General features: G+C 41.5%; 1 protein-coding gene across 1 annotated transcript in view; it reads left to right on the forward strand.

The window, feature by feature from the left end:
• Window positions 1-13,980, forward strand: part of pde8b (phosphodiesterase 8B) — a 41,332-nt gene continuing 27,352 nt past the window's right edge. Inside the window, exons 1-2 of the mRNA XM_034602382.1 lie at window positions 1-787; window positions 12,627-12,683. Coding sequence (XP_034458273.1) covers window positions 506-787; window positions 12,627-12,683 — 339 coding nt within the window. The 5' untranslated portion in view covers window positions 1-505. The remainder of the gene's footprint in view (window positions 788-12,626; window positions 12,684-13,980) is intronic.

Here is a 13,980-nt window from a genome sequence, read left to right on the forward strand (position 1 = left end):
CCGTGGCCAATGATCAGCAAGCAGAACAACTAAAGTAGAGACACAGGAGAAGAGATGTCATTACTCTGCTACAGGCCTGAAACGCGAGCATGTCACATGGGATGATACAAAGCCGGATATGAAGCAAAGGATGATGATGAGCAGCAGCCAGGTGGTTCAGTCCATTTGTTCATTTCATTCATTAGTCCGGGTCATTTCATAGATGCGGCTGATACAGAAGGGTCCAGACTATATCCTGAAACACGGTTCAGTCCTAGATATGATGCCGACTGCCACGGTCCCACACTAGCGGAGGCTGAGGAGGACGCATGAATTAAAGCATCACCCGCGCCGCACGTTTCCCTCCATTAATGTGCTCAAACGGAGGTGTGCGGAGGAGAGAGCGATTCCAGCCCGCAGCCGATGCCCGGAGCCAACAGCGGCCGCGGTCGACAGGAAGGTGGTACCCCGGCGTCCGTGTTGATAACCAGGGATCCGGCTCCGGAGGCGCGTCGCTCGCTGAGGCATGGGCTGCGCTCCCAGTATCCACGTCTCTCAGAGCGGGGTGATCTACTGCCGGGACTCGGACGAATCCAACTCGCCGCACCAGACCACCACCATCTCCCAGGGCACCGCGGCCACGCTGCACGGGCTCTTCATCAAGACCGATGCGGCCGAGACCATCCCCTCCGTCATCACCTACCAGAGCCGCCACTCGCGCAACAACTCGTGCCGCGAGCGCAAGGAGAACAGCGGCGGACACATCCGCATCGAGGCCGAGACGCAGACCAGCCGCACCGGCGTCAAGGTAAAAGTGGAGCGGGGCTCAGCATCATCCGCATGAATGGGAGAAGCCGCACGTGAGGAGGCCTCGTTGTGTTTGTTTGTGTGTCCGGTTGTTTGTTACCTGTGGAGGCCCGAGCCCGCTGCTCCACATCCATAGGTGTTCATTCACTCTGATCCCATTCATGCCTTTAGACCTGCAGCCATTAGTGTGCAAGAGGGACCCCGTTGTGATGGCAGTGGCTGTGTCAGTCCATCCGGCACACGCTTCAATGCATCGGCCAAACATGCATGTGATACATGACAGGTTGTCAGATTCAGGGATTCATTAATAAAATGACTGCAGTAGGGCATGGATCTCATTCCCCTTATTTGGCATCTATAAGCATAAGCTCTATAGCACTCTATGATGTGACAGTGTACGCAGATATAAGGTCATTTAAAGTGTTTATTAATGCACAGTATTTGTGAACAATCTGAATTTCTCTCATTAACATATCTCATTATAACTGTGTTATACTGTATATTCATTCATGATGAGTTTATAGCACAACCTCATGTATGAATGACCAAGAGGGGTCATAGTTACTGGCAAATACATTAACGAACACAAAATTAACACTATCTATGTAGCAAGGGCATTATAAAGCGTTAGATTAATGCTAAATGAGTGATGTTGTAATGTTCCCATCAAGACTTGTTGCATACAGAACAAGAACAAGTGTTGCTGAAGTTTTGACCCCTTCAGAACATTTCCCCTCCTCATGCACCGTAGAAGGACAAGTTGTCCCCCCAGAAATCCCTTCTTTACATTTCTCTCTCAGGACGCAGCACAGTCCAGACTCTGTGTCATATAAAGAAGAAAGTTTGTTGCCAGACCATTGTTTATCATCTTTAAGCGCAGGCCCTGCGGCCCTGGGCGAAGGTTCCCAGAAACAGAATACTCTGTCAAATGAGCAAAAATGTGCATCCAATTGGTTAGTTCTTAAGCAAAGGAGCAAAGAAAGTGTGCGTCAAAGTGCCAAGAGACAAAGTCTCATCTGTGGTTTTACGACGTGAAACCATAGAATTGCATTCAAGGGACTGTTCACGGCTCATAGTGCTGCTATTATACCGTTGAAAAATGATAAGAAAGAAGAGTTTTTACTCTTAAGATTGCTTTAAAGTTACAACTTGACAAACAGAGAGATATTGTTAACTTCAGACTGGGAGACAGTGTAGGTAACAACCTTATTAATCTAAGTCATTAAGCCATGAAAGAAGTAATAATGAAGTTAGTTAAGTTAACAGCTCACTATATCCATAGTGGTAGATGACTTCAAACTTGGATTCATGAACTTTAAAGCTGAAATCTACTTGTTTGAAGAAAAAGCAACTCACAGTTCACTTACTTCCTTTTCTGGAGCTTTAAACCACATGTTAAGGTTTTTCTTTTCACACAAAGTTTGTGATGACACGCGTACTATCTTCTCGAAAGGGAAAACTTCAGAAAAAACGTGTACACTCGTTGTCATGTATAAGTTGATCACATCTAACATGGGAAATACTCCAAACAAGATACATCAAATAAATAAGTAATAAGAAGATTTTCATTAAGTTAATACATATAATTGGTTGTTAAACATCAGAGTTCAAGCTGAGTTAGGCACAGTCCTGTAGCAGTTCTCACTCAGTGCTCTGGGAAGTCTTTAAACTTGTGGAGTTGTGTACACGTCTTATCATATTAATTGTGTGCTTTTTTCCCTGCTGATGGATCCCTCTCATGAGGGAGCATGTGAACAGATACTTCCTTATATTTATGATCGAACCCCAGAGGATATGGCTGTGTTTTGGTAAGAAGTAGTGCAGCAGATGATCGTGTCATCAGAGCCTCAGAATACATTAACCCATTCAGGCCTGGATGGACAACTTTACAAAGCAAAAAATACATTTGCGAATAAGAAGCTTTTTTTGCAGCATTTGATTTGGGTAAACTAAACTTTTTGGACCTGTGGTTTAAAAGCTGCTGTTATTTGATGTTTGTTGATCAGTTATTTAGTTGAACTAATGTAATTCTGAGTCTTTAAAGAGTCTCTACGAGTTCATTGCTATTTCATTCTCACTATTTATACATTTTTACACACTTGCCTTGTCTTAATATGGAGGAAAACTGGCACAGTATGCGCTGGACTGGACTGAATGAAAATATTTAGTAGTCCAAACGGGTCCAGCATTTGAATATACCTTTTATAGATTTGTGTCATGAGTTTAAGGAGACACAAAATGTGTGTGTGTGGATGTGTGTGTGTTTGTAAGTTGGTCAGCTGTTCCTCTGCTCTCCCTCAGTTCCCCTCTGTCTCTGGGGACTGAGCGAGGATCAATGATACCATTTATTATTAAAAGAATCTGCCTTTCCCTGCAGGGTCTTGATAATCTGCCATGGTGTTGATCACACTCCCATGTGTGTGTGCGTGGGTGTGAGTGTGCATGTTTATGTGCACAAGTCATTTGTTTACCCCTCTGGTCAGTACGGCCGGGGTGTGAAGAGTCACATGTGGAGGAGCTGATGCTGGTGGCCTGTACAGCGATCCCCCCAGGGCCTCTCACACAGTCACTGACTTATAAGAATATACAGAGAAGAGCAGTTTCTCAGCATCGCGGCAAGCAGCTCTCTGTCAGACGTACAAAAGTTCCAGGAACAACAGGTTCTTTGATCAGAGCAGTGAAAGACATCAACACCTCACCAAACCAATCTAAGGAACACAGTCCTTCTAACCTGCTAACTTGACTGTACAGGAACTATTCTTAATATGTCTATATTTGCAAACTGAAATACATAATTGAGACTAGAAATAGAATCATAACACAAACAGTACGCAGGTGACAATGTACGCGATTTCAATGACAAACTCGTCAAGACAAAAAAAACAGATGCTCTGATCTTAAATCCCTGAGTCCGGGATGCATAACTGTCCAGGTTTTAATTGTGGTTGACACATTGCAATCATGTGACTGTAAGTGAGTGTACGCAGCGCCCCTATCCTCTGTGTTGTCTCAAAAAACAAGGCCAGAGCAGTATAGGCTATAAACATGCATATAATTCTCTGCACTGTACAGTTACATCACTATTGAGTTGTGTAAACATACAACGTGAATGGCACCATGATAAATGTATGGATGGTGCATTATGGGACATCTTGGTCCTATTTTTCACTTGACATGTCTCTGCTCAGACACCTATGTACAGTATAATCCACCAAAGCTGTAATGTGAGAAAGACGTCTTGTTTCTGCTCCGTGAGCATCATTTTAATTGTCAGTGTTGAAAAACAGATAAGTAGATATTTGCCATCATATTTTATACCTTGTTTTTATCAGCTATTCATTTACCTTATACCTTCAAAATCATCAGTAGGAGTTATCAAATGAAAGAGAATCCTAGAAAAAGAAAATAAGCAGCTATAGAGGAGCTGGTTGAACGGATCACTTCGTGCTTTTATCTGTTGTGCCTGCACAGAAAGTTTAACCAGCCCAAAGAAAAGCCCATTCTGCATGTCCTTGGGCAAGATACTGAACCCCAAATTACCCCTGATGGCTGTGCCGGCAGTGTGTGAGTGATGTGTGACAGAGAATGTGCCGCACATAGATGCACTGTATGAATGTGTGTGTGAATGGCTAAATGGCAAAACTGTACTCAGTGGTTCATCAAGACTAGAAAAGCTGCTCTATAAATAAAACCCATTTACCATTTCAGAAATTCAATTTGTGGTTTTCTTGCAATATCACGATCATAAAATAATGATTTGATCAACAACACAAACTCAGCAAATACCAGTAATAGTAGTCACCACTAAACATTTGAGCTGCAGTTCAATCACCATTATTTCTCTCTTTGCCTGACAAAAGAAATCAATGATCAGGTAAATGAGACCACTTTGAGTTGGAGTGCACGCCGACACTAAGTAAGTGGGTGAGGGAGAGCAGCAGAGTTTGTAATGGGACAGGAGACATGTTGCAGTGTGGACAGAGATCTTGATCAGAGAGAGATGCACGTTGTTTTAAACGGTGTATTGAGATTTAGCCGACCGACTGCGGATGTAGTCTGAGCCTGGATGGAAGAGGGGGTGTGTGAGAGCGGGAATGTCATGCAGGCCGTGAAGTGGAACATAGTTTGGATGTCAGGAAACTGTTTACATGCAGAGAGGTTCCCGTAGATGTGTGTTTTCTCTTCTCATTGGAGCACAGAATGAATTTGAATGTTTCATGCTTCCATGTGCTTTACTTTCTAGTTTTCAAATGTGCTACCGAATAAAGGGCATCGTATCAGAGATTGTGGCACCTGAGCATAAGAGATTTTTGCAAATTGTGGATTGGATTTTGAAAGTAGAAAATCTGATTGGTTCAGTATATAAAGTCTGGATTGAAATGTCAGCCTTGAGCCTCATTCAGATGCTGCAGAATTCTGGGGAATTCTACTCACTCTCATTTTCCACGCCAGTCTTTCCTTATATATCTTGGGCAAAATGAATAGAATTAACCAGACATGTCATCACTTTTCTGCAGCTCTTAAAACACAGATATTCACAACTTTGGGCAAATTAGACTTTCCAGTGTATTTTTTTTCCCTATCGTTATTATAAGGAGGGTTATGTTTTTGTCTGCGTTTGTTTGTATCAGCAGCAAAATCGACTGAATGGACTGCCACAAAACTTGGTGGAAGGATGCCGTATGGGTCAGGGACAAATTCCATTACATTCTATTGCTGTTTTGGATCAGGGGACGGATTCATAAAGTTTTTTTTACTTTCTTTAACATTGCAAGATTTTGCACATTTGAACATTTTTGGAGATTTCTCAGAGAATAATTCGGTACGACCTCTATTAATGCCATTTCAATTTCTTAGAATTACATTTAGAACAAAGTGGTGGACTGACTGACCAACATGGCCAAACCAAGACCCATGTCACTCGACAAACCTCCAGTGGATATTTGTGTTCTGACTGACTGTGAAGTGCCAACACTGATGGATCACTGTTTAGGGTAAAGGGATAGTTCACCGAAAAAATGTTAAAATCATTCATTATCTACTCACCACTATGTCAATGGAGGGGTGGGTGAAGTTTTTCAGTCCACAAAACACTTTAGGAGTAAACTGGGGTAAAGTTTGTTGGAGCCAAATCTGCTTCGAGTCGAATATGAATGTCGGGGCTTGCGGACACTTGGATGACATCACACGAGCAGTATGGAGGCATTTTCTCTTTTTTCTGTTGTTTTATTACATCTAAAGTATAAGTCGCCGGTTACTTCAATTGTATCGGATTAGGCTTTAATATCGTTCAATATTTTCTGCTCAGTTGGTTTATTGCTCTTAATGTTGGAGGACCATGGAGCAGAGAAAGGTCAATCAGTTTTGATTGGTTACCAGGCTAAATACAAAACCTGCACATCATCTAATAAAAGAAAAAGTGTTAGACTCTCGAACCATTTTCTAGAGCCAATTCAAAACAAGTATCACAAGAAAGAGGATTTTTACCACAGCTTCTGTTCCATTAGCTTTGTCCGGTAATATCCTCTGCGATGTGCTATTATTGGGAGCATGATCATCAAATCCGAAGGTTGCACTCAAGTAGCCTGCTCACATGACAAAGTGTGCCCACGTCAAAATATCAGTTGATCAGTGAGAGCTTATCGTGTCCAAAGGATAAGAAAGATGATAAGTGTAGCGCAGTGTGCAGACTGAAGCTGACCTCAAGTCCATGGAGGCACTACAGAAGGCCGCGTGCACTGCAGATAAGCGGAGGCCTTGTTGCAAGGACTGCGATTCACGTAAACACCAAGGCCCGCGATGATGAGTAATATAATACGATGAAAGCCAACTGCCTGGTATTTATCTGGCATTGTCCGCAATACATCAACTGTCAAGTAACGTTTGACTGGTCGGCTCAGAAACAGATGAAGGTGCCATAATGCACAGGATCAGGAGAAGATTTAGCTCGGCTCTGAAGGGCCTCCATAACGTCACAATGTGTCAGTCTGCAGAGTTTCAAAGAAAGAAGCACAAGGTCAAGTCTCGATGAGAAGTGCATCCCCCCCCCCTCTGTCACTTACTCAAAATGATTAGACGTTGGCCGGCAAGTGTAAACAGCTCTTTCTGTTCTCCAGCCATGATGTAAACCGACTTCTCATCTTTATAATCGGCAGTCATTGTAAAATGTGAGTACACCTTCAAAAGAATACGTTAAACATACCGTAACTTTGTTAGCTTTATTGCCCTCTGAAGAACAAACCGCACAGTTATATGTGCAATGAAATGGAGCAATGTTTACTCTGTGTCCTAACAATGTCCGTACAGTGTATGTGATGATATGATGTACCTGGGCCCCAGTAAGTAAGTAAGTAAGGGTTTATTTATACAGAACCATTCAAAGCTAACATTCCAAAGTGCTTCACAAAAACGGACCAAAACAATAGAATAAGCTGAAAAGAGGAAGACTCGGCAAGAAAAGCTGTAGCAAGTTTGCACTTAAATGAAGATCTACGTCTGAGGTTTTCAAACAGTGTGGGGAGCCTTTGGTTTGCGGTGGATGATGGAGCGCAGAGGGAGAGATGTTCTGACTTGGGTGAAAGGGACAGGCGCATGCTTAAAAACAAACGTTATTTATAAGAGTTTGGCCCTCCACTGATTTGGCCCTCTCACCCTCACTGTCAACAGACACACAGCTCAGTCCGGTCTGAAACACGCCCAAAATCGGCTTAGATGCCGCAGAGGAGAACACAACAACTTGAGAATCCTGATATTTTTAAGTTTTCTTCAGTATCAAAGTAATCCTGTCATTGTCTGATTCAGGAATTTTTCTTGTCACCTTCTTCGACAGAAAGGGTGTTTTTTTGATATTTTCACTTGATTTCCTACAGAATGAATCAAAAGGATTTCTGTGGGAAAAAATCTGGCATATATCGGGAAGTGATTGCTGTAAAGCTGCTTTCAGACATGCACTGAACTTCATAAAATCTGACATTCTTTGGAGGAGCTGTATGTGAGAAATGTCGTAGAGGCTAGGGGCATTCGCTGGAGTTCCTCTAATGTCCGAATGAGCCCATATGAGAACACTGCAGGAGATCCTCCGGAGGATTCACCGCAAGCAAGTGGGCGTGTTGATGACGTTGATGCAAAAATGAAAAAAAACAAACAAAAAGAAAACAAATATCTCGAGATGAAAAAGTGATGCCATACACGTAGAAAATACAGACGAAGATGTCTCGAGAGTTTTAGGTGATAACAGCTGACGCCGGTGTCGATGTGCTGCAAACAAAATCTCTGCAGCAGAATTATTATGTCCTATCCTGCCTCTGTCTGCTGCACCACTCCTCACCTGAACCATCTACAGATTTCTGTGTTGTTGTGAACGAGTGGGGAATCTCCGGCTGCATTGTTCATGTGTGAAAGACAAACTCCGGAGAAAGGCTGGAGCCATTTGTATGGACATCCTCCTGTGTTCATGTCGGAAAACGGCTGCAGTGTATGTAGCTTGGTGCAGCTTTATTGAATGTAAGGGGACTGTTGGGCCTTGGCGGAGGTATCTACTGCATTCTGCTTGTGTGTTTATCCATGAGTTTATTGCTAACAGGGACAGCTAAAAGCTAATTCAGCCTAATATTAATGGTGACAAACTATGTACAAAAATGTTTCTTAAAAATCTGAGCAATGAGGTCATAGCGAACTCAATGGCAACAGTATACATTCTGTTTGCACCCCTCATATTAAGTAGTGGTGATATGAAGGTGTTGGTGTAGTTGGACCAAGGATCACCAGTTGAAGATATTTGGTTATTATCTATATTTTATTGCTTGCCCACCTCTCTGAGCTTCCTAGTGTGTTTTAAATGATGTGTCTTTATAATCAGAGAAAACTAGTTTTTTCCTCCAAAACACTCTCTGAACATCTCTGACTTCTCTTCTGTCTTTCCTTCCTTTTCTGAATCCTTGTTGATCAAGTGCAGAATCTCAGACTTTCTCATTCTTCTCCTCATCCATCCATCTTCCTGCGACCACTCACCTTACCTCTCCAAGGCCCTTGTCTGTTTACTCCATCCTGTATCCTCCTTCACTTCCTTCCCCTTCCTGTCTTTCCGTAAGGATTTTGTCGGCCACCACCAACACTTCCTCCGTCATCTGCTAACTCCACTGACGGATCTCTCACCATGTCCACGTTACTACCGCTTTACCTTCCTGCTCTGTTTTACATCTAGCTGTGTTCTGAAGTAAAACAAGATTGCTCATTTACTCTCACGAAGCCAACCCTCAAGGACACAGAAATATTTGGACTGTGCTTTTTAACTGTTCTCACTGACACTCGAAGAGGATCCAGTGCCTCAGGTCTGACCCACCAGACGCTCCTCATCTTTCTGACTGACTTGATGTGTCTGCAGCTCCCTCGGGCCGCATCTTACTTGATTTACCTCATTTCTCTGACCTCGCAATTAACAGCAAATTGTACTGATTGACAAAATTACGATATTATTATAATTTGAAAATGATCTTAAGTCAACAAAAATGATTGTTAATGATTGTAAGACACATGGTGAGCATCCAATATTTATTTCATAGTGTGTGCTGTAGCTTTTAATATCATATGTGTTTGTATTTATCAAAATTTAAGACTATTTGAAGTATGTATGTGTGCTATGTGTGTATTTCCCAAGCATTAGCATTAGGCTAAAATGTCCCCATGCTGTGACTTTGACCTTTGGCTGATTTAAAAAGGGCAGGTCCTACCTCTCAACCAATTTACCAAATTTACTGTGAATTGGATTAAATCTACCTGAGTTATCACTTTGACGGACAGACAAACGCCACCAATTACAATACACCTGCCTGCTACTACATAGCGGGTGAAGTAAAAGCTGTTTCTGATTATACTTACTGTTTGGTTTAGGTACAAAAATTACTTTGTTGAGGTTAAAGTATGTAGTTATGTTTTTTTTATTTTTTTATTCCAACCCTAACTGACCCAAACACCCTGATATAACAACGTCTCACTACATCCTTCATACAGCCCTTAGAGGGCTTTGTCAGCTGAACATAAACACAGTATTTGCTGGTTTTCTTTTTGGAGGACAGTCTCCAAATGATCATCCGATAAGTCACTGACCACCTTTTTTAAGCTGTTTTACAGTAAAAGACATGATCCTTGTTTACATTTGGGAATTGTTCGTGTGAAGCAGCTCCAGGAAGTGTTTTGTTTGCATTAACAGCATATAAACACCACAGACGGCCTTCCCACACCTACTTCCTGATAACGGTTACTGTCGCGCTTCAGCGGCGCTGGCTGTGTCCACATGATTCATTTTGTTTATGTCAGTAAGAAATTCAGGCAGGCCTGTGTTTGATTTGGATTTGCTGACAAAAAAAGAATCTCTGCACAGGAAATAAGACGCAAAGTGTTACTGGGCACATTATGCCCTATAAAGGTCATGGACATTTATGTTCTCAATCAGCTTATTACTATGGAAACAGACAATTTTCTGTCACTGTCAATTCATAGTCACTCAGGCAGTCCTGATGATTCAGTTTTTGAGGATTCAACTGAATAAAACCTAAGGATGTGTTTTATAACCAACAATGTTCACTTTGCATCTGCCTGTTTGGAATGAGCTGTTCTCTTGTCCTGTGTGTTAATTCTCCGGAGCTACTTGAGAATTATTCCTTGTCATTAGTGAGTCCTCTTCAAAAGGTTACAATGCTGTTTTTATTTGTCATGTGCAAGTTAACCCAGGCTCAACAGTACAATGAAAGGGGTTGGACGAGAAGAAACCGGTCAGCTCAGCAGTGCAATAGTTAAATAAAAAAAAAAGAGCTTTCTGTAAAAAAAGTCAAATTCAATACATCGCAAAAAAAAACTACGATATAGATTCAAAGGTGCAGTGTAACACTCGAGGATGCAAATGTGGTGACAACTTTCACTGTCAGCAATGTGAATGTAAAAGTTATTGCACATTTTCCAGAGGTGAGTTGAGAAAAACACTGCAAACAGGCAGGTTAACAGATATGCAGAGGGTTGATGGAAATGAAGTTTACAAAAGCAGTATATTGTCACTTTTTATTGTCTGTGTGCAGAGCATTTTATAAACAATCTAAGGTTGCAGAGTGAAGTTTGAAAACTTTGTGTTCATCCTACCTGGATCATTTTCAATCAATATTTTTCATTTACTGAATGCTGTTATTTTTCTGCCATTACAGAGGTCTGTTAAGCAAGCAACACAATCTTCAGACCCAAGTTCACAACAAAATAAAAGCTCTGTAATTCCACTGAATACAATGCATTAAAGCCACAAAACAAATGTTGTGCTTTTACTTTGAAGACAACCTGCTAAAGAGGAAGTGATTCTATGAATGTTGTGGCCATGATGCCGATCACTGCTGTACTTTATCTAAGGTTATAGAGGAAAATTCAACTCGGCCCGCAGACCTAACATTTGACTTGTAACGCACCTTGTGACTGTGTTTTGAAAAGGTCCTATACAAACAAAGTTTACTGAGTGACCTGGGCATTAAGTAATACACATGCCAAGTGTGAGGCTGATAAGATGAACGGTTCACGTGATACGTTTTTTTCACATATCGACAGATGTTTGGGGAATTAGTCGGTAGATACTGCTGTACGAGTTTGTTCATACTTGAAGCGACATGCTTGAAACCCCAAATTAGCCTCTTGAGGTTTATTGTGTAGCTCCCAAAGGTACTTGATGACGTGAGCGGTTCGACGGTGGTTGGTGTTGACCGTCCACCTTTAAGCCTAATTACCACTGACAAATACGACTGTAATGATGAGTGCTCCAGTCACCAGCTCCTGTGTACCTCACAGCTGTAGTCATACAACTTCTCTATTGCTGAGGGGTGTTTGTGCATTAGCAGTAGAATGAACTGAAATCCCCCTCCCGGTCTTTTACTCATCTCTCTATGTGAATACCTCACAGATATTTCTCTTCTGCTGCAGAGACACCTTAATCTGCAGGATTCCCCTCTGGATGTGTTATGAGTGTGTGTTCTATGAATATTTTACCTGGAAAAACATGCAACGAAACCCTTTCGATGAGTAAAGTGATTCACCACTCAACACAGTATTTGTTTAAAAAAACAAACAAATTACATAACTGATGGCTAATACCCCGGCATGATGCAAAGCTGATGATACAACATGTTCTGGTAACACAGCTGATTCATGTGTGATTCACAGTGTGGTGTAAGCATGTGTGTGCATGCATATGCTCAAAGGTGGTACATGTTGCCGAGTTGCTGATTCACACCAGAATGACATATGTGGTTAAGACGCCTGGTGAAGCTGCAAACACACACACACACACACACACACACACATATATATCTACACAGCACAGTGTTGGATGCTCCTACAGTAGGATTACGCAAGTAAACCTGTGACTTCAATCTGTGCCTGGCTGCTAATACCTTCTAAAGAGGGTTTGCAGTGGGAAGCTCCATTCTGGGCGCTAATACCATATGTAACTACCCATGTCTGCAGTGATGCGATCACAAAATCTGCAGTACAGAAACCATATGCACGGATTTTTATTGTTTTGATGGATATTACTGTCTCGTTTTACTCCTGACATCTGGCTCATGAGAGGAAGAAGTGTCCTGTTGCTCTGTGAAGCCTTAAAACTTAAAGTAGGAGGTGAGGAAGAAGGTTAAATGTGGTGAAGTGCGACAGGGACAGGGAAAGCAATATGTCAATATGCTCCTGGACATCGATGGCAAAATGGTAAGAAATGTTCACAGGTTGTTGTTTTGTTGTTGTTTTGTGAGTGTGTGTGTTTTATGTGTTGGGATTGTGACAGTTACTCACACATCCTCATCTGTCGCCTGCAGGTTTCAGCTACAGAGGAATGTGTGGGACCGATGAGACTGACCCAAGAGCCAATTCAGGTAAGAGACTCTGCAATCATTTTATTCACCGCCTGTGTTTTATGGGATGTCTGATGTGAACAGATTAGGTTTTGAATAGCAGTTGATGCAAAAAATGAACACTTCATTTTACTTGTAGAACAGAAGAACATGTGATAACGAAATATTTCAAATGCTGGTTAGAAAATAGCATTTAGAAAGGTTTTTACATGTTTAATCAAATCTTGGAGCTAACCTGTGTTATAATTCTCAGTTGAAATGATTATTTTCATTATTGTCAACCTTGCTCAGATTTCTTATCTCCACCAAGGCGGTTATGTTTTGACTCTGGTCCATTTGTTTATTTGTAACAAGATTACACAAAAATAACTGAACAGATTTCCACAAAACTTGGTAGAAGGAGGCGTTATGAGCCCAGGAAGAACCAATTACATTTGGTGTATATCTGGATCATGAGAGAGGGTGTTTTTCAACATTTTCACTGTTTTCCCAGAGATAACTCATGGATGTTCATGAAAGACCGTATTTACTTGACTGATATCTAAGAGTGTGTGAATCGATGGTGCAGTTTGATTGAATTTAAAAGGACTGTTGAGCTTTAGCGGAGGTTTGTGCTCTACTGAGTTCCATTCTTGCAGTTTTGTGTTCCTTTCTGCATTGTCTGAAATGAAAAAGATGAATCAAAGTAGCAACAAGTGGATGAAAAACATTTCCCCTGAACATATAACATGTTAAAAGAAGCAATGAGTACAACCTGGTGAAGCTACTCACATCACAAGCTCCAGTTATCTATAACTTGTCTATCTGTAGCATGCCATTGAGAATAGGAAGTAATCACCAATCACCAAGATTTGTATACTAGTGCTATGTTCAGGTCGCACTGGGATCTTTTCAGTTTTTTTTCTACTTGGAAACCAGTGACCCTATCTTGTTAGTGGTAAATACAGCAGGCTGAACGTTGGAACTTGTTTTCATAACCTTTAAACGCTCTGATGCTCATGAGGAAACAGGTTTTGCTCGCTATAATCTTTCCTCCTGTTCACACTGGCCATTTAGAGATCTCAGTGTAAGTGATGGAGGTGGGGGTGTCCCTTGTTTTGTACAAAATGTATTAAAAAGTTTATGTGATATTGTTATTGAGTTAGTGAGTTAGTCCTGTTTTTCATGCATAACCCCTTCTTTAAAACAATGAGTCTATGCTTTAAACAATATCTCCTATAGTTTGTTTTAGTTGATTTGAAAATGTATAAAGATGAATTATATGTATGTAGGTATGTATGGCTGGATGGATGGATGGTTGGATGGATGGTGTACGACC

The sequence above is a fragment of the Hippoglossus hippoglossus genome, chromosome 12 (genome assembly GCF_009819705.1).
Source record: "Hippoglossus hippoglossus isolate fHipHip1 chromosome 12, fHipHip1.pri, whole genome shotgun sequence".
Taxonomy (NCBI): Eukaryota; Metazoa; Chordata; class Actinopteri; order Pleuronectiformes; family Pleuronectidae; genus Hippoglossus; species Hippoglossus hippoglossus.